General features: G+C 38.5%; 1 protein-coding gene across 11 annotated transcripts in view; it reads right to left on the bottom strand.

The window, feature by feature from the left end:
• Positions 1-1,522: 1,522 nt before the first annotated feature.
• CDIN1 (CDAN1 interacting nuclease 1) overlaps positions 1,523-21,588 on the bottom strand; it is a 115,311-nt gene continuing 95,245 nt past the window's right edge. For 7 of the 11 annotated variants that reach the window (XM_053381587.1, XM_053381556.1, XM_053381601.1 and 4 more), the window contains one exon: positions 1,523-2,424. In XM_053381587.1, coding sequence (XP_053237562.1) covers positions 2,408-2,424 — 17 coding nt within the window. In that variant the 3' untranslated portion in view covers positions 1,523-2,407. Of the gene's footprint in view, positions 2,425-12,511; positions 12,671-13,500; positions 16,526-21,588 lie in introns of all 11 variants that reach the window. The other 4 variants (XM_053381568.1, XM_053381577.1, XR_008329486.1 and 1 more) reach the window with 3 other exon arrangements.

Here is a 21,588-nt window from a genome sequence, read left to right as displayed (position 1 = left end):
CTTCTGCTGGAAATGGATGATGGAGGGGGCAGGAGGAAACAAATGTTATTTCTTTTAATACAATGAGATTTTCCCATTTTCATTTTAAAAAGCAGCAAAACTGAGTGAACTCTGGGGAAAAGGTAACTTCAGGATTTGCTCTGCCCTTTTGACCTAGATGTCTCACAAGCTCTGTTCCTGGATCTGATCAGGGTGTGTGTGTGCTCTTATTAAGGGCAGTGTGGGAGATTGCAGTAAAACATAACTATGCATGACTGCTAGTTGGTGTATTAAGGGGTTAAGGATCACAGAGTTGTATTGCTAGATAGATTCAGTTTGATCATACCCCCTCTCCTCTGGAAAGGAAGTGAAGCTTCTTTCCTCTTCCTTATCTCTCTATCTCTGCATCGTGTAATCAACCAGAATGGACATGCTTAAGCTAGCTCCAAGCTTAGAATGCATAATCGAAGTTGTCCTGCTGTATTTTCTACCCAAGAGTGTTCTGCCTGCATTATCATTGCTGCTGCATGGAACAATGCATGGCCGAGACCTTGAATATCTGTAAGTAAATCCTTTTAAACTTACTTCTGTGTGTGGCCTGCTCATAGCAAGAGGAGTAGAAAGAGGTTAGCTGCTGCGTGCAACTGAACTGGTTAAAAAGTTTTAGCAACCTATATTCCTAACCCTATATTACCGCTTAATTTTTGTGAGTTTAATCTCTGCTACTGGGACTCTGTCTCTGCAGGAGAGTGTGCAAAGCCCCGTGTTTTGAATCCAGGCATTTCTGAACCCAGCCATTTTCTTTAGCTCCTCCCCATGCATGTGGGTCATAGAAATTCATATTTAATTCCCCACAGCCAGAACTGCCACTACCACTGTTGGCTGTAATTGTAAGAACTTGTGTGCTGGAGCTTGCATTTTCCTCCTCCCTATCATTCCCTTTTCCTTGTGTGTTACGTCTTTTTCGTTTGCGAGTCTGAGGACAGAGCGTGTTTTAGGAATGATTTTTGTAAGATGCTCTGAGATCTTTTTTGCTTAAGGGGAAGGTATAATTGTGATAAACGAATGAATGAATGTGTAAGCAGAATGTTGTCTTTCCTTGCTGAGATGAGTATATAAAGATATGGCAGAAAATATATAATATGAATGTGGGTAGGATCAGTTTCTGAAGCAATGGAAAGAGGCTTATAATAGATTATCAAAAGAGTATGAAAAGCGGTGATAATTATATTTCTTCCATTTCCTTCTGCCATGAAAGTGGAATATACATGATGAGCTTTGAGTACTTGTTGGATGATGAACTGAGGACTTCAAATAGGCTACGGGAGTGCAGGAGGCATTCACTTAGGGTTGCTATAGCCTGAATAGTTTTATATGCTTGTGAGCATGACCATTAGGTATTGAATTCATATCCAAGGGTAATATATCAGGTACATAGCTCTGATTCTCAGTCATCTCCACAGCATGTCCAAATAAAATCTTTGCCTTCATACTGTTACCGAAAAGATCTTTCTAACACAGATTGCCAGGCTAAGACTCAAGCTCTAACAATGCCCACTTTATTCTAAAATATTAAAATGTCCATTACAACTTAATATATACTATAAATATTTCTTGACTTTTAATTTCAGGATCGGACAAATGAAACATTTTTTTGTAAGAGAGAATAGCATTTCTACAATTATGCTATTGCTTTTAACAGCATGAAATGAGATAAATACCAGCAATTAAAATTTACATTAAAAGGGTCAACTGTCTGGCTTTGTGCCCAGAAACCCTGGAAGTTCAGAGTTAAAACAATGCATTGACAGATGACTTGCTTCCCTAACCTATACGAGCCTGTAGTAGCTTGGCACAACATGACCATTTAAGAATGGAATACTTAAGTTTGTGTTAGCTAGGTTTTTAACGTTTACCAGAAAAGAGGCTTGTGTGACAGAAGACATTTTTTTAAAGTGACTTCATAACTGGGAGGAAAACTGAAAGCCACACCTTTCAGCCTCCACATTTCTTCTTTTGTTCAAAGTGCAAGGAGAAGCCATCCGGAAGGAAGAAAGATTACGGCTATCTATAAACTGTTTGACAGAGACAGAAATGCTGATAATGTTTGGGCTGTGTCTGTATTTTTTGGCTGCTTGCATCAGCAGAGGGTTGAAGTAAAGCAGAGACCCTTGATGTGTTTGTCTAAAGTAGTAGTAGTGTGATCCTGGGCTGGAAGAGTTCACCTGAAGTTCAGGGCAGATGTTGCCAGTAGTTTATAGTGCAGGAAAGTAAAATTGCTTCCGGATTCGCCTTTTCCTCTCATTTTTTCTATCACCCCCATGGAAGTCTCAAAGAGTAACTATGTCTGTAGGGAAGCAGTCTTTGAGCAAGATACCACGATTGCGATGACAGTCCAACTCTTCGATAAAGCCATACCAATAGATAACTAGTCCGGGACCAAATCTAGGGTTAAAAAAGAAAAGACCAGACATTATTAATGAATAATCACATCAACAAGAAGAGCATAAAAACATGTGAAGCTGTGAACTATTAATAACTCTGGAAACAGGTCATGGAAAATAAGCAAAGCGCTTTACAGGTATTGAAGATAAAGCACGTTTAAACGAAAGGCTGTGTTTAATCTTTCAAAGGATCTCCAAAGATTCTTACTGGACAAACAAATATTATTTGTTATTTCCTTGAATATTAGCTAATAATAGTCCAATAAGAACCTTTGGCTGAACACTGCATGATTTTTAGAGGAGGCTCTCTATTATTTTGCTTTCCACATGTTCCAGCCTTGATATTTCAGGATTGAGAAAAGGGAAGAGTATGAAGAAGAATTCAGAGAGGAGCAAAGATTTCAGTATTGTACAATGCTTACTATTCTTTGTAATAAAATCTTTACAATGAGGAATTGCGCAAGAAACTATCAATGCAAAAACACAGTTCATCACAGGTTTTTTTTTCCATTCTAAAACTCTCCTGCTTGTGCCTTAGAAATTCCTCAGATATTACTAAGGCTGACTGATCCCTACTAGGCAATCTCAGGAAGTAGCCCCATGGCCTATTTTATCCATCAGGAAGTTCAGACCCTCAGGCTGGGTTCATAAAGAAGTAATCACTATCAATCATTGTGTAGTGATATGTTTTGCACATCAGTTTCACGTTTTTCCTACTGAGAGCACTTAATTAAAGGGAAGCACTACTTTTGGTATAGTATTGCAAGAATTTTACAGTGAAATCATAAATTATGAATGTTAGGTTAGTAAAAGGATGTCTAAAAACAGAACAGCCTTCTATAGTCTAACGTTACACCAGGCTGTACAACACGAGGCCAGAAAGCTCTTCCCTTCTCCCTTTCTGTGATTTATTGTATGGCATAGTGAACTTGCCAAAAACAACAGTACAGGATGAGCTGTTAAGAGACTGTATGTACAAGGTCAGTGGAACGTCATATAATGGTTTGTACACGGGTCTGAATTCACACCAACATGGTAGTCAGCTTTTGTTAAGGGCCTTAATTATAATGGGGATGTCTCAAGAGAGCCATAACAATTTAAAAGTCCGCCAAGTCAATAAAACATATTTAAAAATGTGGGCAGAACCAGGCTGGCTTCGTTGGGATGGTTCTTTCCAATACTACAATGGAAGGACCGTTCCACAGATGTCTAATGAATAATGAACAAAAGCGACAAAACCTAGTGGACTTCTTTTACCATTCTGATTAGACGGAGGACCTTTCTTATATTCAACTGCTTAATTCGGCCATCTGTGGATTTATAACCATTGCCTTCCTATGCTTTCAGAAGCAATTGCTGTGTATAGCATCTTTCACTCTAAAACCTTGGGTGTTTTAGAATGACAGGTGCTATGTAAGGACTAGTGTTGCAGATTAGCTGTGTTAAATAATTCTTTCGAAATGGTGATCGGCAGTAAAACCAGATTATAGTGGCCTACAATAGATCCTCTCTTGTAACCACAAACCATGGTTTGTGGTTATGTTTCAACTGGCCCACTGAATCAACTGGATTTCTGTATTTTATGCATTAATCTTATTATTCCTTCAATGCCGGACAGGATGTATCTCATAATACAATGTCTCCATAAATCAAAGGTAGCATATGCACAACATCCATACAATCTCTATCCTAATTCCTTGTTCAAAAAGACTTAAGTGAAGTACTTAAAACCAAAATTAACTTGTTGGCACATTTAACATTTGGCACTGACTATCAGAAACTCCTGCTGCTAAGCACTAATTTCACTCTCATTAGCTCGCAGAATCGGAAAATCACAAACAATGCCAGTAGTTAATTATTGCTGCCTTAATTTGAAAAGTCATTTAGCCTTTTTTCCCTTTTGTGTCAACGGGAAGCAGTAAAGAGGTCAAAGATAGAAGCAAGAACCACCCTTTTTAATTTGAGACTCACCACCATTTTTCATAGATGCATAGATGTGATTTGTGAAGAACCCAATTCAGGGCTGCAAATTATAGAGTAAGTGCAGAAACTTATTTATAGATTAATTATACGGTTAAACAAATTGGTGACCAACCTTCCTTTTGTGATCACTTTAAAGAAAGTTAGGCTGAACGGAAAATGTTACAACTATTGCTCACTGTGATGAAATCAGAACATAGGAAGAGCCCTGTTGGATTAGACCAAAGCTCATCTAGACCAGGATTCTGTTCAACCAAATGCCTTTGGGAAGCTCATAGACAAGGCATGAAGGCCATGGTGCTCTCTTAAAAAAAGAAAACATGGAAACAACCCAGGAATCCAAATCCAGTATCAAAACAAGAGACTCCTGTCTAAAAAGAAATGCGTTTCATAGGCCATTATGCTGGAGCAATGTGATTTATTTTGAAAGTCCAAGCATTAATCAGTGAAGAAATCAACAATGTTGGAGAAATGACCTTTTTCAGACAGTTATTAGACTGTGCAATGTAAAAACCTTTTAGTTTTTACTCGATGCTCCTATTTAAGTACAAGGAATGTGTGGATTCCTCTTGTTCCCAGCTCCAGAAAATAAGACCATTTCCCACAATCTGTTTGCAATCTTGTAGCCCATTTCCTAAACCATTTATAAAGCAGGCTATAACACACACACACAAATGTTACCTTCAAGGCATTGTACAGATTTATACTTTGTGGTCAGACTTGTTAAACTGGGGGCTGAACACCAGTGGGGTAGAGGGGGACACTAGAGTTTTTATACTTGGTAAAAGAAAATAATGGGTTATATGTATTGACCATAAATTTACTGAGTAGCCTAATCCACGAGATGCTGTACATACTATTTAAGCCTTTTAAAAAATACTCAAGTGCAATTCCCAGAGAAAATGGTTACCTTAAGAGTTACACTGAAATGCAAACAATTAGCTAAAGTATATTGGTCAGGAGACTGGAAATTCAACCATTATGGAAGCAATCCAGCACATTGATTTAACCAGATATTACAATTATATTGATTGTCTGAGGATGCTTTCATAGAATCACAGAAGTGTAGAGTTGGAAGGGGCCCCAAGGGTCATCTAGTCCAACCCCCTGCAATGCAGAAATCTCAACTAGATCATCCATGACAGATGGCCATCCAACCTCTGCTTAAGAACCTCCGAGGAAGGAGAGTCCACAAACTCTTGTGAGAGTCTGTTCCACTGTAGAACAGTTCTCATTGGCAGAAACTTGAATCCATTTGTTTCGGTCCTACCCTCCAGAGGAGGAGAAAACAACCTTGTTCCATCTTCCGGCCCTTAAGATATTTTAAGATGGTTATCATATCTCCTTTCAGTCTTCACCAGGCTAATCATACCCAGTTCCCTAAACTATTCCTCACAAGGCTTGGTTTCTTTGGGTTTATGTTTCCTATATATGTTTCCTAAATAACTTTCCCAACATGCCGCACAGCAAATTGCTTTGGAAAATGAGGGAACTTTCAAAATCAGTTTATGACACAGCTTGGCTGTATTCCATAAATCCAGAATCCTACCCTTGTATGTTTGCTACATTGTTTGCTACCATATGTGACCAATCCTGTCTCCTGGATACTTGCAAAAATGTGGTTAATGTGTGCATTCATTAATTTTGTACATATACAGTACATTGAACACTGTGTACAGGTAAGTGTGAAACGTTACTAATAATTGACAGATTTATCTCACAATGTAATGGAAATTGTTGTTGTTTAGTCGTTTAGTCATGTCTGACTCTTCGTGACCCCATGGACCAGAGCACGCCAGGCACTCCTGTCTTCCACTGCCTCCCGCAGTTTGGTCAGACTCATGTTTGTAGCTTCAAGAACACTGTCCATTATTATTATTATTAGCTGCTGAAGACAGATGTAACATTAAAAGCACCAAGAGCATAGTCCTTAGCTGTGCTTCAAGCCACTTTTCACAACTGAATTTTGTGGACCAGCGAATTGAACTCTGGTTGAAGCCTGTCAAGTCTTGCTTTTTTGTGCCTACCAACCTGCTTGCCAGGTACTACTGTCTCTGCCTCCATCTGAAGCCGGTGAAAGATTGCAAAGTGTCTTGCGCTGCAGCCAGGCTCATGGTGTTTTCAAACACTTTTACGTATTTAGTAGGTTTGAAGAAAGGAAAACATAGTTTTCTACACATTATCATATATCTGTTGAATACAGTTTAACTCAAATGCACTATTGCTTATGCAAAAAAAGGATGTTTTATTTGTGTGGCAACAATTGGAGCATTAACAGACTGTAGGAATGCTGCTAATCCTTTTTTTTTTTTTGCTTATATATGACTCAAAGCAATTGTTTATTTCGTGGACATTAAAACCATCTACTATTTTGGTGGCTATTGGGGAGTTTAAAATGTAAACTTAAAACTGTATACTGAGAAAAATTGACACAACAGTGGATGAGAAATATGGATTACGTGAAAAGCATTTAAAATACGTTAATCATGTTCACATTGAATAATTCCAAACTAAGAAACTAGCCATCCAACACGTAAAGGGCATGAACCATCTATGGCTGCCTAGGTGGGAGATGATCCTCATGGGGCTTTTTAAACTCAGTTTCAAATCAGTCTTGGGAGGACTGCTGGGAGGAAGATGACCCACGATATGCTAATTGTGACAGGAAGAACAAGATAGGGCTCCCATGCACAATGACCAGACTGGCATTTGAATGTTACTTCAACTTCTTCCACTGCACCTGTCAGCAGCTGACTAGCTTAGGGGATGCAGAGCAGGCCACAGAACTTGGTCCTCTGACACCTCACCACTGTTTTCAGAAGCCACCTCACTAGCCAGCACTAGCAGGGAGCACTGCAATTTGTTCAGTCAACTGGAGGCCAATGCAAAGGCTTATTAGACTCACTCTTTCCTAAGGTCCTCTTCAGTAAGATACTGGACACTGCTTCTCTCCCCCCCACCCCAAACTCTTGCCAGTTTGGAAGCTCCTTTCATATCCATTTGCCTTGGGTCTCCACACCCAGCCATGGCAATGCACGATCTTGAATTGCTTTTATCCACATTGTGGTTTAGATGAAGAAACTCGGCATTTAATGAGTCTAAATGGCTTTGGTGCAATAAAAAGGATTTGCCGAGGAATTATAATAGAAGCCCACGTTAATTGTAGCCTCACGTCCTATGTGCTCAGTAATATGGGCTGTACATAATAAAAATCACAGGATGGTTTTCAAGATCCTTAGCTTACTAATCTTTTAAGTGGTGATGGTGAGATAAGGACTAGCTAGAGAGAACTATGTGCCGATTATGATTTTCCTTACTACTTGCATAAGAAAAATAGAGCAAAAACCTCACATCAGAGTGAATTCTACCTTTGAAAAGAATTCTGCCAAATGGCTGTTTCATGAGTTGTACGTAAAAATATAATGTTCTCTCTACAAAGCTCTATCTTCATTCCAAATCTTTCATGCCTATTAACCTATTCTGGAAAGGCTGCAAGTAGGGGGGAAGCCCTCTATTGTCTAATTCCCCCAAGATCCAAACTATACATCATCATTGAGAAGAATTAGAAGCAAACATTTAGTTAAGCTTGAAACTGACGGACTTAAGAGGAATGCCAGGCTGCAAACTGCCAGGGTGACAGAAAACATGAGACAAGCTATTGAGAAAGGTTAACCTGAGGTCCAGACAGCCAAAGTGCTGGTCAACTCATCTTGCCATTAGGTGATTAATAGTTGTTTATTTTTAGGGCTTGAACTAACAGGCCATCCTGGGGCCAGTGCAAGATGATATCTGAATAATCTCTGGCTGCCTTGTGCCAGAAGAAATCTTTTCTTTTTTCAGCTGTTGATCTGGCTGCAGTCCTTGCCAGAACAGTGTGATGTGCCAAAGACAAAATCTCTCCCACTACATGTGTCATACTGAGGTGTCACACACCCAAAAGGTGACTAGGTGGCTAGGTCTCAAGTAATTAATTCTTTATTGAGGCCTAGGCCAAAATAGTTTTTGCTACAACCTCCTTTTCCTGAGGTCATTCCTTCTTTTAGCCAGAGAAAGTATTCTACCTGCTGGTCTTTCATGACTGATCTTAAAGAGACAGGGCTCAACAGACTATATTAACACCTCCATCCCTGGAACTGTTTAGAACAAGGTTTCATAAGCACTTGTCTAATTCATCTCTTGTTGTAAAGTAATAATTTATTTAATAGTCCAATCTATCTATTGACATAAGGCAGGCATCCATCCTGTGTTGTTTTATATACCTATTGACAACTTTTTTATTTTATTTCAGCAAGCCTATCCAGATATATGATTTGGTTGCCTACATTTGTTTTAACATTTTTGCTTATTTTATCTGTGTTTTAGCTGATAAAAAAACAGATTTGTGGTTTTTATCTTCAACTTTGCAATGTACCCCAGAGATTCAGCCTTTGATTAAGCAGTTTATAAAGCTTTTCTAAATAAATAAATCACAGTTCAATAAAGGCAGAGTGAAAAAAAAATGCTTTGCATTACTTTCAAAGTAGAAGGGTAACTAATTGAGTGTAAAAGGTAAAGGAACCCCTGACCATTAGGTCCAGTCGTGGCCGACTCTGGGGTTGCGGCGCTCATCTCGCTTTATTGGCTGAGGTCACGTGGCCAGCATGACTAAGCCGCTTCTGGCGAACCAGAGGAGCGCATGGAAATGCCGTTTACCTTCCCGCCGGAGTGGTACCTATTTATCTACTTGCATTTTGATGTGCTTTCGAACTGCTAGGTGGGCAGGAGCAGGGACCGAGCAATGGGAGCTCACCCCGTCGTGGGGATTCGAACTGCCGACCTTCTGATTGGCAAGTCCTAGGCTCTGTGGTTTAACCCACAGCGCCACCCGCATCCCTTAATTGAGTGTATGAATGTCATAATAGCCTGTTAGGTCCGGGCAATGGCTCATCTAGCCCAGCATCCTGTTCTCACAGCGACCAAGCCCACAAGCAGGATTAGAGCATGAGAGCGTTCTCTTCTGTGGTTTCCCGCAACTGGTATTCAGAAGCATTACTGCCGCCAACTGTAGAGACAGAGCCACCATCTTAGTAAGCACTTAGTAAGCTATCGCCTTTGCTTGAGAAACAGGATATAAATCAGTAGTGGATGATGTGTTGGGGCTGTGCCCCTTACCTGATCTCCCTCTGGCCAAATGGCTGGTGCATAACAGGATGGAGACGAAGAGAGGCCAGGTGAACATGAGATTGTTGCGGTGCTAACATGCCAATGGAGCCAATCTGGTGCTTCTGCCTGTGTGTTTGCACTGCACCAAACTCACCGCTTACTTGCCCACCTCGATTCTGCATGCAGCTGCAACTCAGCCAGGTAACAACCCGGCACAACGCCACTGCCTGCTACTGCTTACTACTGTAATTGAGCAAAACCCAATCAAGATTACACCAGCATTTTTTGACAGCCAGGTGATTCAAGAGCTAGCAAATAAGGGGGCGGGGGGAGCTGTGGCCTTTCCTATGCTATCGGACTTGCATCAGCTCCTGTCAGCATGACCAATGGGCAGAGATGATGAGATTAGATTTGAAGGAAAGCAACATCTGGAGGGCCACAGGTAAATATAGGCTTTCATCAGAAAAAAAAACTCAGTAGGAAAATATTATTATTATTATTAATTGAATTTATATATCACCCTATACCCTGAGGTCTCAGGGAGGTTCACATAACAAAATCAAAATATAAAACCAGAAAATATATAATCAAAATAAATCCACCCATTTCAGTAGCAAAAGCTATTACTCTCACAAGTTTGGATTGTTTTTGGATGTGTAGAGATCACACTTGCATTTCAAACCAGTGAACTTGGCAAAGCAAAATGTTTCTTTGGGTTTAAAATGTCTTTTGAGGCAAAAAGTAACTGATAAAGGGGCAAAATCTTTCCTTGAAACTGCACATGGATAAACAGGATTCTCATTTCTAAACCTGTCAGTCTTTGACTTTCTACCTGCTCTACTTTTACATTTACATTTTTAAAGCATATTTTAAGAGCATGCCTAATAGATTAAGCATTATTTTTAACTAAGTTCAAAGGGAAGGAAAAAAAAACCCCGCAGCTTTGCTCGTGCTACCTGATTTCACTATGGCAACAGGAGGAAAATGGTAAATTCTAGAGATTAAAAGAGCTATAATTCCAGTTGAAGGAGTAAAAGTAAGAATTACAATTCATTTGTAATTCCAGGTAATTTACACCACCTTTGAACTATTAGTTAATTCTAAGAACCTCATTTTCCAAGAATGGAAACTTCTAAGATATTACACAAAGTGGATTGAGAAGTTTGTTTGATTAGGCATTGTTTTCTCTTTACTGTATTTATTTGCTCTGGCTTAACACATAAGTATTTATGTATGTGCAAATTTATGGAAATGTTCGCTCTATAAAGGCTTTTGCTTTTAAATACTGGTCTTAATAAAATACTTAGGAGACGATAATCCAAGGGATGATGGATTTTAGGATGTTTTCTTGATCACATAAAATAAAACCACTAAAAATCTTCATGGGATCTTGTGATTCTCAGGTAACATTCCCTTTAGCATTTTATAACTCATGGGTAAATTAGCTTTATTTCACTGTGGGCCACAAAGAATTCTGTACCGTGGGTGCACTAAAAATAGAATGACAAAGTGTAAATAGTGGGATCATTCTGTCTACTTATTAAGGTATTTATATCTTGCCTTTTTAGGAGGTGAAGAAGTGCTAAGAAATAGCTAACAGAAAAGAATGCTAAAAAAACACAAGACTAAATAAAACCACTAACCCCAACCACTAACTGAACAGTTGTAAAAGAGAGAGACAGACAGAGAGGCTAAAACAGATATTTTGTCAAGGGAACACTGGAAGAAACTCAACAAAAATAGGCTAGCAGAACTTGATGTTACTTTTCTATGTACAAGGATATTTTGTGTGTGTGTGTGTAGTATAATTTTTAAATATTTACTTTATATATTTGGGCGCAATCCACTCCCACCACAGGAGTAGCTGCCTGTTGCTTATGTTAGGAGCAAGGGCCGCTGTAAACAATAGGACTTACTACTGAGTAGACACATATAGAATTGGTGTGTTAAATGTACCTCATGGTTTATGTTAAAACACACACGTACACGGTTAAATAATTTTTCTTTGTGCAAACATCTAGGCATCAAATAGTATCTCAGACTGAAACCAATGTGTCACAAAAGTCAGTTACAAAACACCCATTTAAGTTAATGGTTCAGGACCAAATATAGCCTAAATATGACTGAATATATGAGGGCTGTTTCATACTAGGAAAAATCCTTTCAAGATATACTCCACTGGTTTGGCCCAACTGTGATGAGGATAGCAGCTGCCATTAAATAAACAAATCCTTATGTTAATAGGTTAAGTGCTTGGCTATGGCGTTGATAAATGTGAAGCTAATATAATCAGTGGCAGTAAGAAACCATACAATTGGCTGTTGGCAGAGCTAATCAGAGCTTCCAGTTTTCACAAGAGTAAAGTTTCAGAAAGATGTCGACTCTAGGCCTTTTGACCTAGATGAGACTTTGGACATGCCAGCCTTGTGTTCTGGTAAACAGGCTGGAACTCTGAGTGCAAATCAGTAACATGTGCCCTTCACTAATAGAACACATGGCTTTAAAATTAAAATGCAATGTGATCGAGTGCTTCGGGATATTTTAACAGTTAAAAGAGAATGTGGCCAGATAAAATGCTTAGGTCACATCTTTTATGTCCCCTTCCCCACTTAAAAACCTGGACAAATTCAATTGTATTGTATTTCTTTAAAATCTGCTGGAAAAACAAAAAGTTCAGTTAATTATTTCATGGTTGATTGTCTGGAGGAAACGAGGATGTTGTGTTTTTCTCTACAACATATGCCACCTATTAGATAAATAGGTTTCACTACATCTAACTAACAAAAAAGAAAAAAGGGGAAATGACTTTGCAAATACATAAATGTAATAAAAACGGCAGTAATATACAGATAATTAATTTTTTTTCTAATATGCTACATTTGTATTGAACAGAATAATGGACACACACACTTCATCTGTATCTATCTACACAAACACACACAAACTAAATAGATGTATATACACACCCACTAAATATCATTAATCAATAGTTTTATTCCAGCTCTGAAACTGATGCCGAATTCATAAATTCTTCTTCAGATAGTGAATTCAGTTCTCAAGTGACAATATGGTTGTAGATGAAAAATGAGAGGGAAGTATCAGCATCTTTGGTGGAATCCTGGGGCCTGCAGAAGCACAAAAATGTTTAGGAAATAAAAGTCCAAGGGGGGGGGGGAGCTCAATGAAGACTGAGCTTACTTAGTGGTCAGATAACGCTGAGTTACACTGGGTCAGTTTCTACATGGCCTCTATAAACATATTTCACAGTTGAGCAAAATGTTCTGATGGTTCTAGTCTACTTTTTTGTCATTCCCAATGGGAGACAGCACAACTAATCTGCAGAGTACTGCAACAGATATTCCCTGGGACGGGGCAGTGGTGTGTCACTGCACACCATAAGCTGCAATCTCAAGAGCAAACCATGGACAACATGCTAAGCCAAACCATGGCTTAACTCACAGGAGCACAACAGCAGGAGGAGGGGAGGAAGAGCAAAATGGCTACTGTCTCTGTTCCAGGAGCCCACATGCTCTTGTGTTTGCACTAAGCCATGGTTTGGCGTGATGTTATGTCAGACTGGGCCAGTACAACATGAACATGTGAGACTGATACTGAAGCACTTATTTAAGGGCTCTGGAGCCAAAGCGGTAAGAAGGAAACAGCAACTGTGGTGGCAACGGTGCTGCATTTTAAAAAAAATCTGCAGTTAAGATTATTCACGAGAATCAAGTTAGCATGACCAAAAAAGAAAGCTAAGTGAAGGAAGTTCACTTGGACAGACAGAATGCTGGACTTAGATGTGGGTTCAAAATCTTTGCATAGCTCCGAAGTATGCAATTAAGTAACTACTGTACAGGACAAATACAAAAACAATGAAAAAGCACTTAGTAATGAAAAAGCCTTTAAAAATGCTATAGAAAAAGAGGGATAATTATTAGTGAGACCTGGTACATACATTGCAGTATGGAGTGCTCCTATTCAGGGTTCCAGTGAGGCAGGTTCATATCCTATTTCCTGATACTGCATTTCACCTCGCCCTTCTCTCTGGTTTTCCTTCCTCTCCCACCAATAGTTGCCAGCATTTGCTGGCCACTGAGCATTCTCAGTCCTCATTGGGGTTCTCTCACAGGGCTCCCCTCCCCTTAATTTTATTTTTTATTTTTGGTAGTTTGGACTTTGCCCAAGCCTGTTGATACCTCCTTATTGTTTGTGGATTGTGCCAATTTGTTATATCAATAGTCAGAGGATAAGGCTGCTCTTTGGTATACAGGATGAATACATAAGCAAATATAGATGGCTGCTGATTGATTTGGGAAAGTGTTCACTAAATCTAAGGAAAGGGGTAAAATGAGAATCCAGATCAAAATATACAGCCAAACCATACAAATGACAGATATATAAAACGACTCTGTATTTATCAATAAATGAGCGTCAAAAGAATATATATATATATATAAAATTAAGGGAAATAAGGGGGAAAGTAAGATTATGATAATCTCAAAATATAAATAGTTCAGATTTAATAATTCTATTTAATGTTCCAGTCTTTCAGCAAAACATTAAACAAATGCAAGTTCTTTTTGTGGTGTAATTAGTTATACATGTCTGTAACCACAGGTATGCAAACCATAAAGATTGGAATGTAGTTCAAGAAAAAAAGCATCAGGAATTGACCCTTAATAATTAAGAAAAAAAGAAGGAAAAAGAAAGCTTTGAATAAAACACAAATGAGTAAGTTGCAGTCCACCACTCTGTGTTAACACCTCTGGCTTGTAATGGATGCTATCACAGGATTACTATCCAGATTTTGTTTATTTTTCAGTATATTGGGGGTCTGAAAACCATGCTGTCTTACACTTCTGTTACTCTGTAACCTTAACTATTATTCCCACTGTGTAAAAGCAAAGCACAAATTTAAGGTGACAAAGCACCAGTTGGCGGATGTGAAGTACACTACGAAAGCACAAACCTCTAAAAGCTGCATAACCATTATGAAATAACTGACCTATATGAAACTGCTACCATGGTTCACAAATTTATTGTCAGGTTCCAGCCTCTAGCTGTTCTCTGATTGTTCTAAATACTTGACAAACTGAAGCCTTTTCACTTTCCGTTGAAATTGCCTCATCTCCCTGTCAGAGCGCCATGGGGGACTCCATTACTTTTCCGACTTCTTTCCCCTACTGACAAGTCATTTAGCTGGCTTCTTGTTGTGAAGGCTGTCCATGTCAAATTAGCCAGGGCCCCTATTGTCCTTATTACCACTCGAAAAGCCATCATGAGTAATGCTACGGGGTCCCTCAGTTGTCATCATTTGTCAGAAAGAAAGGGAGTGTGGTTACATATAGTTGACAGGTAATTTCAGTGTCTACAATTACCCCAATTAGTCTTGTCATAAACAATTCGATAAATGCACACCAATACAAACAGATAAACACACCAAGGTCTCTCACTATTAATGTTGTGTAATGGGTAAATCAGTGATATAGTGCTATATTTTATTTATTTCTTTAAACTATCCTCAGCTGTACGCTGGCAGTTGCTACCTGGTCAGCACAAATTGTACTATCTACTTTCATTAGCTCATCACTATCAGAGAATAAGAAAGGCTGTGACAAAATTCATTTGGGGGGTGGGGAGGAAAGGGAGCAGATTGCCTAAAGCAGGTGTTATAACAAAGATAAAACAAAGGTTTTCAGTTCAGCACTGCCGTGCCTTTAGAAGTGATTATGTTAAAAAATGGAAAAACAAGAGATGCTCTGGAAAGAGAGGGAAAAATACATTCGTTCTGAAATTAGAAGCACCTGATTTTTCAGCTCAGTTGGTGGTGTGACATATATTTAACAACATGTATTAAAGGCTGATACTGAGAACCAATTATTTCACTCATGGTATTAGCACTATGTTCTTCAGATATATAATCTAAAAGTGTAAGAGATACACCCCCAAAACACCCAAATATATCATTCTTCAACAGACCTGATAATTTCTGAATTTAGAACTATTTGGCTACAAGTTTAATAAGTTCAATATAGCTGACAGTGAGTGATGTTATGATTTTACTAACCAAACCCTGTCAGTACCAATTTCTGTTTCATAATGCAGTACGTATCTGTTTTAACACAGCACACTACAATGCTACAGTGCTGAATTAAGGACTATGAAGCTTATTCCTCAGCACCGTACAAAAAAACCTGTCCAAATCTCAGCTTCTCTTGAGTCTGCTGCACCCTGTCTATTTGCTGACCGCAGACTTAAGTGACGGGTGGAGAACCCAACAGAAGTATGTTGTTGTAGGAAATTGCTTTTGGCAACTATTTGTTCAAGCTCAAGATTTTTTTTTTTAACCAACACTAAGAACCCAACAGAAAACAGGACAGGTCTCCCTAATGAGTAATCTATTTTAGCACAGTCTTGTCTAGGCATGACAGTTTACTGAGAGGCTTGAAAAACTCGTAATTACCAGTGTTACAGGGCAATTAATGTATATTACACTGCACTACTCATGGCAGCAACTGTCATTTTCTCAATAAAAATGAGTACTCTTCAGCTAAAGGTGACATTAATTGGGACTTTAATGACTATGCAGAGGAGCTGAAGCCAAATATGAACAAAACAGCGATTCAATGAGCAACTTCAGAAACGAGAAAATTGTACTAAAATGAGATTAATTGCTGTTTAGAAAAAGGAAAGAACCTAAAAAGCTATTAAATTGCAGGGTTTGGGTGCCCGGGTGATGGTTGTGATGTTAATCTTGCATTCTCACAGCAGGCAAATATTCACTAAATTCAGAGCCTTTTGACAGCAGGAAAAATCATGTATGCTTAACTTCAATCCATCAAAAATATATTTCAGCTTTTATCAGTGTTCTAAATACTTCTGCAATTTCAAAAATTACTGCTCCATTCCTTGGCTGTCATCATGCAAATGTGAACACTGTCAATATTGCTGTGAAAAATTCCTTGGCTTCAAAAGGCTTACTTTGGTGATAAAGAAAGAAAAATGTGAAGATTAGAATTGCAAAACACACACTACTAATATAACAGAAAGCAAACAATAGGAATGTAATATTTAAATTGTGGAAACTGCTAAAATAGAAAATGATGGGGTGTTTGTATATGTGTGTGTGCACGCGCGAGAATGCCAGTGAAAAATAATTTCTGAAAATCTTTGATAGCCTATACATGCATATAGCTAATTACTTATTATAAATAATCAGGACATAATTTTGCTACTCAACTTCAGGTGATACAATTATTAAAACAGTTCTATGGTTTCTAAAAACCTTTATCCCTTCCACTTAATACTTGAAGCAATTATATAATTGCTTTTCCTCATAGCTCTTTCAACTGTCATGATGACTGTATACATAAAACATTGCATTTAAACTCTGACATATAAGAGGGATAAACATAGGTCTGACTTCCTTTGAAGTTTTGTCTTCAGAAACTAGAAATTTTAAAACAGAAAATTAGTTTAGCTATTGAGTGAGGCATATGGATTCTTTACATGTGTTAAGCTTTATGCATACTTGGAAATAGCTGCAGCATTCAATAGAAAAGCACTGGCATTATGGTATTTCACAATTTCCTTTTCTATAATCAATTCTGTTTGTTCTGCATTTTAATAATTAAACAGCTATCTCATCTATAAACTTAAGGACACACACATATTCTTCTGGTCCTATTAAAGAACTGCATCCAATAAATGCCATAATAAAGGAGTTTCTAAAAGCAGTAGTCTCTCTCTCCCTCTCTCATGTTTTCCATTAGTAAGGTTTTAACCATTTCACTGCACAGTTATGCAAAGTCTAATTGGCCAGTGGTGCATGCAGAAAGAATTCCTAAATAATGTGTTTATACACGATTGTATTCAATTGTGTCCTACACAAAGTAGAGCCACGAAAAAGAATGAATCTAATTTAGCCATGTCCATTAAACTCAGTGGGTCTACTTTGGGTAGGACTAGCATTGAATACCATCCACAATGGTGTGGTATTCTGTTGTAACCTAAAGAAAACCACAAACTCCTTTTTTGGGATGCACCTGTCACTTCTTTCTCACAAATCCACCTCCACACTCAGGTGTCCTGTACTTATGGTCACTATAGGTGCTTCTGATGATATTACAGCCCATTAGTCTGCTGATATTGAGAAAACTTGAGGGCAAATCTAACTTTTGTGCAAGAGAAATTTAAGTTCAGTCCAGTACTAATTCAGTACTAAGAAAAAAGTCCTGAACTAAGCACATGGTATCAAACATACTTAACTTTGACAGTGTAATCCTATACTTGTCTACTTAGGAGTAAGTCTCAGCTAGTTCAGTGGGGCTTATTCCTAGTAAAGGGGGCTACAATAAAACACATAACAAAGAGAACAACACAAAAGTAAAATCCTTTTAAAAGCAACAGCAGTAGATATCACAAACGCACACATCTTAGCAGGAAGCCAGAGACAGGACAATCCATGCTTTATGGGAGAAGCTCTTCTACGCTATTAGTGTAGCCACTGATAACAACAACAACAACAACATTATTTATACCCCTGCCCTCCCCAGCCAAGGCCGGGCTCAGGGCGGCTAACAACCAATAATAAAAACAAGTTGAATGAATACAACTTAAAAACAAGATTAAAATACAACATTAAAACATTAAAATGCAGCCAAAAGGACCAAGACCAACAGTGGGACAGCTCCAGCAAGCATGGCCAATGGGAGTTTCAGTTTAGCAACAACTGGAGGGCCAAAGGTTCCCCATAACTGGTGCCATGGCTATATGACCAAATGCCCATGGAAACAGATTTCTCAGGTGGTTGGAGCTACACAAGTAATGTCTGCTTTTCCGTCCCCCTCATCCTCAATGCAGCACCCTTTACCCTCCCAGAGACCTCTTCTGACGTTCAGTAGACAGTGGAATACAGTGCAAGGGTTAGCATAGGAGGAAGAATCAGGACAGACAAAAGAAAGTAGTTCCTCCCACGCACATACAGAATTTGCTCCCTGAAGATGTTTTGATGGCCGCCAACTTGCATGGCTTTAAAAGGGCTTTAGATAAATTTGAGGAAAATAGACTATTGATGGATGCTATTCATGATGTCTAAGAATTGCTGGTGGTATGTCTCTGCATACTAGCTCCCGGGGAGCACAAGTGGGGAGAATGCTATTGCACTAATGTTCTGCGTATGGGCTTCCCATAGACATCTGGTTGGCCACTGTGAGAAGAGGATGTTGGACTAGATGGGCCTTTGGCCTGATCCAACAGGAATCGTCTTACTTGTAGTAAAAAATAATAATAATAAAAAAAATTCAATCTCAGCCATACTTGTGTATGAAAAATACAAGTATGCATTAATGAATGTTGACTACTCTTTATGTAGAAAATGATAATATACTAATTGCATAAAGATTTAAAGCCAAAAGAGAAGAAATGGGACAGAATTGACACAGAATGGCAAGATGAGTCTCCCCTCTGCCTGTCAGGATACAAACTTGTGAGGCCGAATGACTACTATTTTGGCCTTCTTTGAATACATTATGAAATAGCCTTAATTAATTGTATTAATGTACCTCTCCCAATGCACAATGAGATTTCTGAACTGAGAATTGCAGAAGTATGAGGCGGAGGGGGGAATCATTTTTTGCTTTTTTTTTTTTGTAAATGCAACCAGTTACATGGTCTGCTATTATCTAGAGACATGGATTTCAGGAGGAGGAGGAGGAGGAGGAGGAGGAGGAGGAGGAGGAGGAGGAAGAAGAAGAAGAAGAAGAAGAAGAAGAAGAAGAAGAAGAAGAAGAAGAAGAAAGCAATACACAGATAACAGCGAGCATTTATTTTTATAGGATTGCAATTAATTGTAACCTATCATCTTTGACAAAACTTGCAATTAATTGTAACCTATCATCTTTGTTTTGAAAATACAGGGTTGCATCTGTTTGTACAAGCTGCCTCTTCCCAGCTTCTGTGATTCCCCCTTCCACTGCCACTCTTGGCCTGTATCCTACTCCTTTTCTGACGCTCTACTCTGGATGCAACCCAAACTATTTAAGATTGGTTCAGAAAATTTACAGTGCATGTCTAACCATGTCTACTAAGAAGTTAGTCCTACTGAATTATCTTTCTCCAAACCTTTATTAGGCATTACAGATATAGATCTTAAAACAAGCATATATATATATATATATATATATATATATATATATATATATATATATGAAGCGATATAAGATATATAGTAACAGCAATTTTCATTGGAGTGTCTTCCTGCTAAACCGTGCCATTCACTGCTCTAAGAGATACTATTGGCAGAAACTCAGCCACCCTTGCAGTTACCTTCGGGTTAATATCAGACAGGTAGAATCTGATATTTTCATTGTGCCATGATGTTAAACCACCCTTCTGAATTCAATGGGACTTAGTCCCAGCTTACTGGGGCAAGTATTGCAGTCTTTCAATTTCTTCCAATTTTATCTATCCTGAGCCCAGACAGTGGGAAATCTGATCACAGTTCTGTTATGTCACATCTAGTTGGGTCCTAAGAGTGCAGTTTTACAATCTTTTAAGTATTGTTGCATCACACAAATGGAAAGAGAACAAACAAGTTAGAAGAATGGCTGTTGAAATTATCCAGTGAATCAACTATCAGCTGTCCCATTCTCTAAATATGCATTTTCCCTGGAAATAGTTGTTCCCTGCCAGCTTCCTCATATATGCATATAGATATAGATATAGGCACCAATCCAGAGAGGAATCCCCCTTACATACACATAAAAGCCAACGTACACAAAACCTCTGCTTTTGGGGAAGATGGTGTGCTTACCGTTCCCTGGATCAGGGCCAGAATTTCTGAACTGTGGAAAAAGCTAGTTCTTAAGAAGACTTAAATAATGTCCTTGGCATGACTGATAAGAATATAAGAGAAAGCAGAAAAGACTGAGAAAGCCCAACAAATAAAGTAAAGTTGTTAGGACAAAACGTTTCCAGCTCATAATAGGATAGGCACTGGGAATTAGAGTAAGAATGATGTCACACTGTGTCCAGGAAAGTGTGCATAGGATTGCAGTCTAAGGGAGATAGTAATATACTATAAACAACTGGAAGATTTTAATTTCTTATTCTGTTTTAACTTTTTCTTTTTTTTTTGGAAGTAGTTATTAATTCTTTCTCAGTTTCACAAGATTGACTTCTTAATTAATGGTTCAAATCTAACTGTTCTCACAAACGTTTATTTTTGCACTTTTTTCTCGAGTTGTAGTATTTTTAAAAACACATACAGGCTGCACTTCTAACCACACTTATCTGGAAGCAAGTTCTAATGTAAAACTAGTGGAACTTAGTTGCATGTAAATATGCTTAATACCAGGATAAACAGTAAACAAACTGATAGAATTTAGTGTTTTCCAGTTTGCTCCAAATGTTACATCCTAAAACCAGTACAGTGGTACCTCAGTTTTCGAACGTAATCCGTTCCGGAAGACCGTTCAAGTTCTGAAATGTTCAAAAACCGAAAACTCAATAGCCGACAGCTAGGCCTCAGGATCTTGCACTCAGCGGAAGCAGCGTGGCATGTTTGACTTCTGAGGCATGTTTGAAAACCGAAATGTTCATCAACGGAGACGTTTGCAAACCGAGGTACCACTGTATTTATTTTAGGACTTGGTGTTCTCAAGTAGCATATGCCGATTCTGGGAAAACTAGAGTTTAAATTTTTGTTCTTCCAGGAAGCTCTTTGGATAGCTTTGGGCAAATCATTATCTTTCAGCCTAACAGCACAAATTTGTTGTGAAGTGAAATAGGATAATTTATAAAATTGGGCTGAAGTGTCAGAATCCAACAGGTATGATCTGAAGGCTGCTGAGGCAACCACCTTGCTGAAGCCAACCAGGCCTGATCAGTGTGCGGACAGAAGGCCTTGTGAGAAACACACGTTTATTGCCTTAAGTCCCATGATGGAAGAAAGGTGATGTTATAAAAGTAAGAAAAAATTATATTAATAACAAGAACTTTTTTTTTTTTAAATCAAACCATAAGGATTATTTTAGAGGCACTT

The sequence above is a fragment of the Podarcis raffonei genome, chromosome 1 (assembly GCF_027172205.1).
Source record: "Podarcis raffonei isolate rPodRaf1 chromosome 1, rPodRaf1.pri, whole genome shotgun sequence".
Classification (NCBI taxonomy): domain Eukaryota; kingdom Metazoa; phylum Chordata; class Lepidosauria; order Squamata; family Lacertidae; genus Podarcis; species Podarcis raffonei.
The sequence above is the reverse complement of the archived record's forward strand: the minus strand, read 5'-3'. Positions and strand labels throughout refer to the sequence as shown.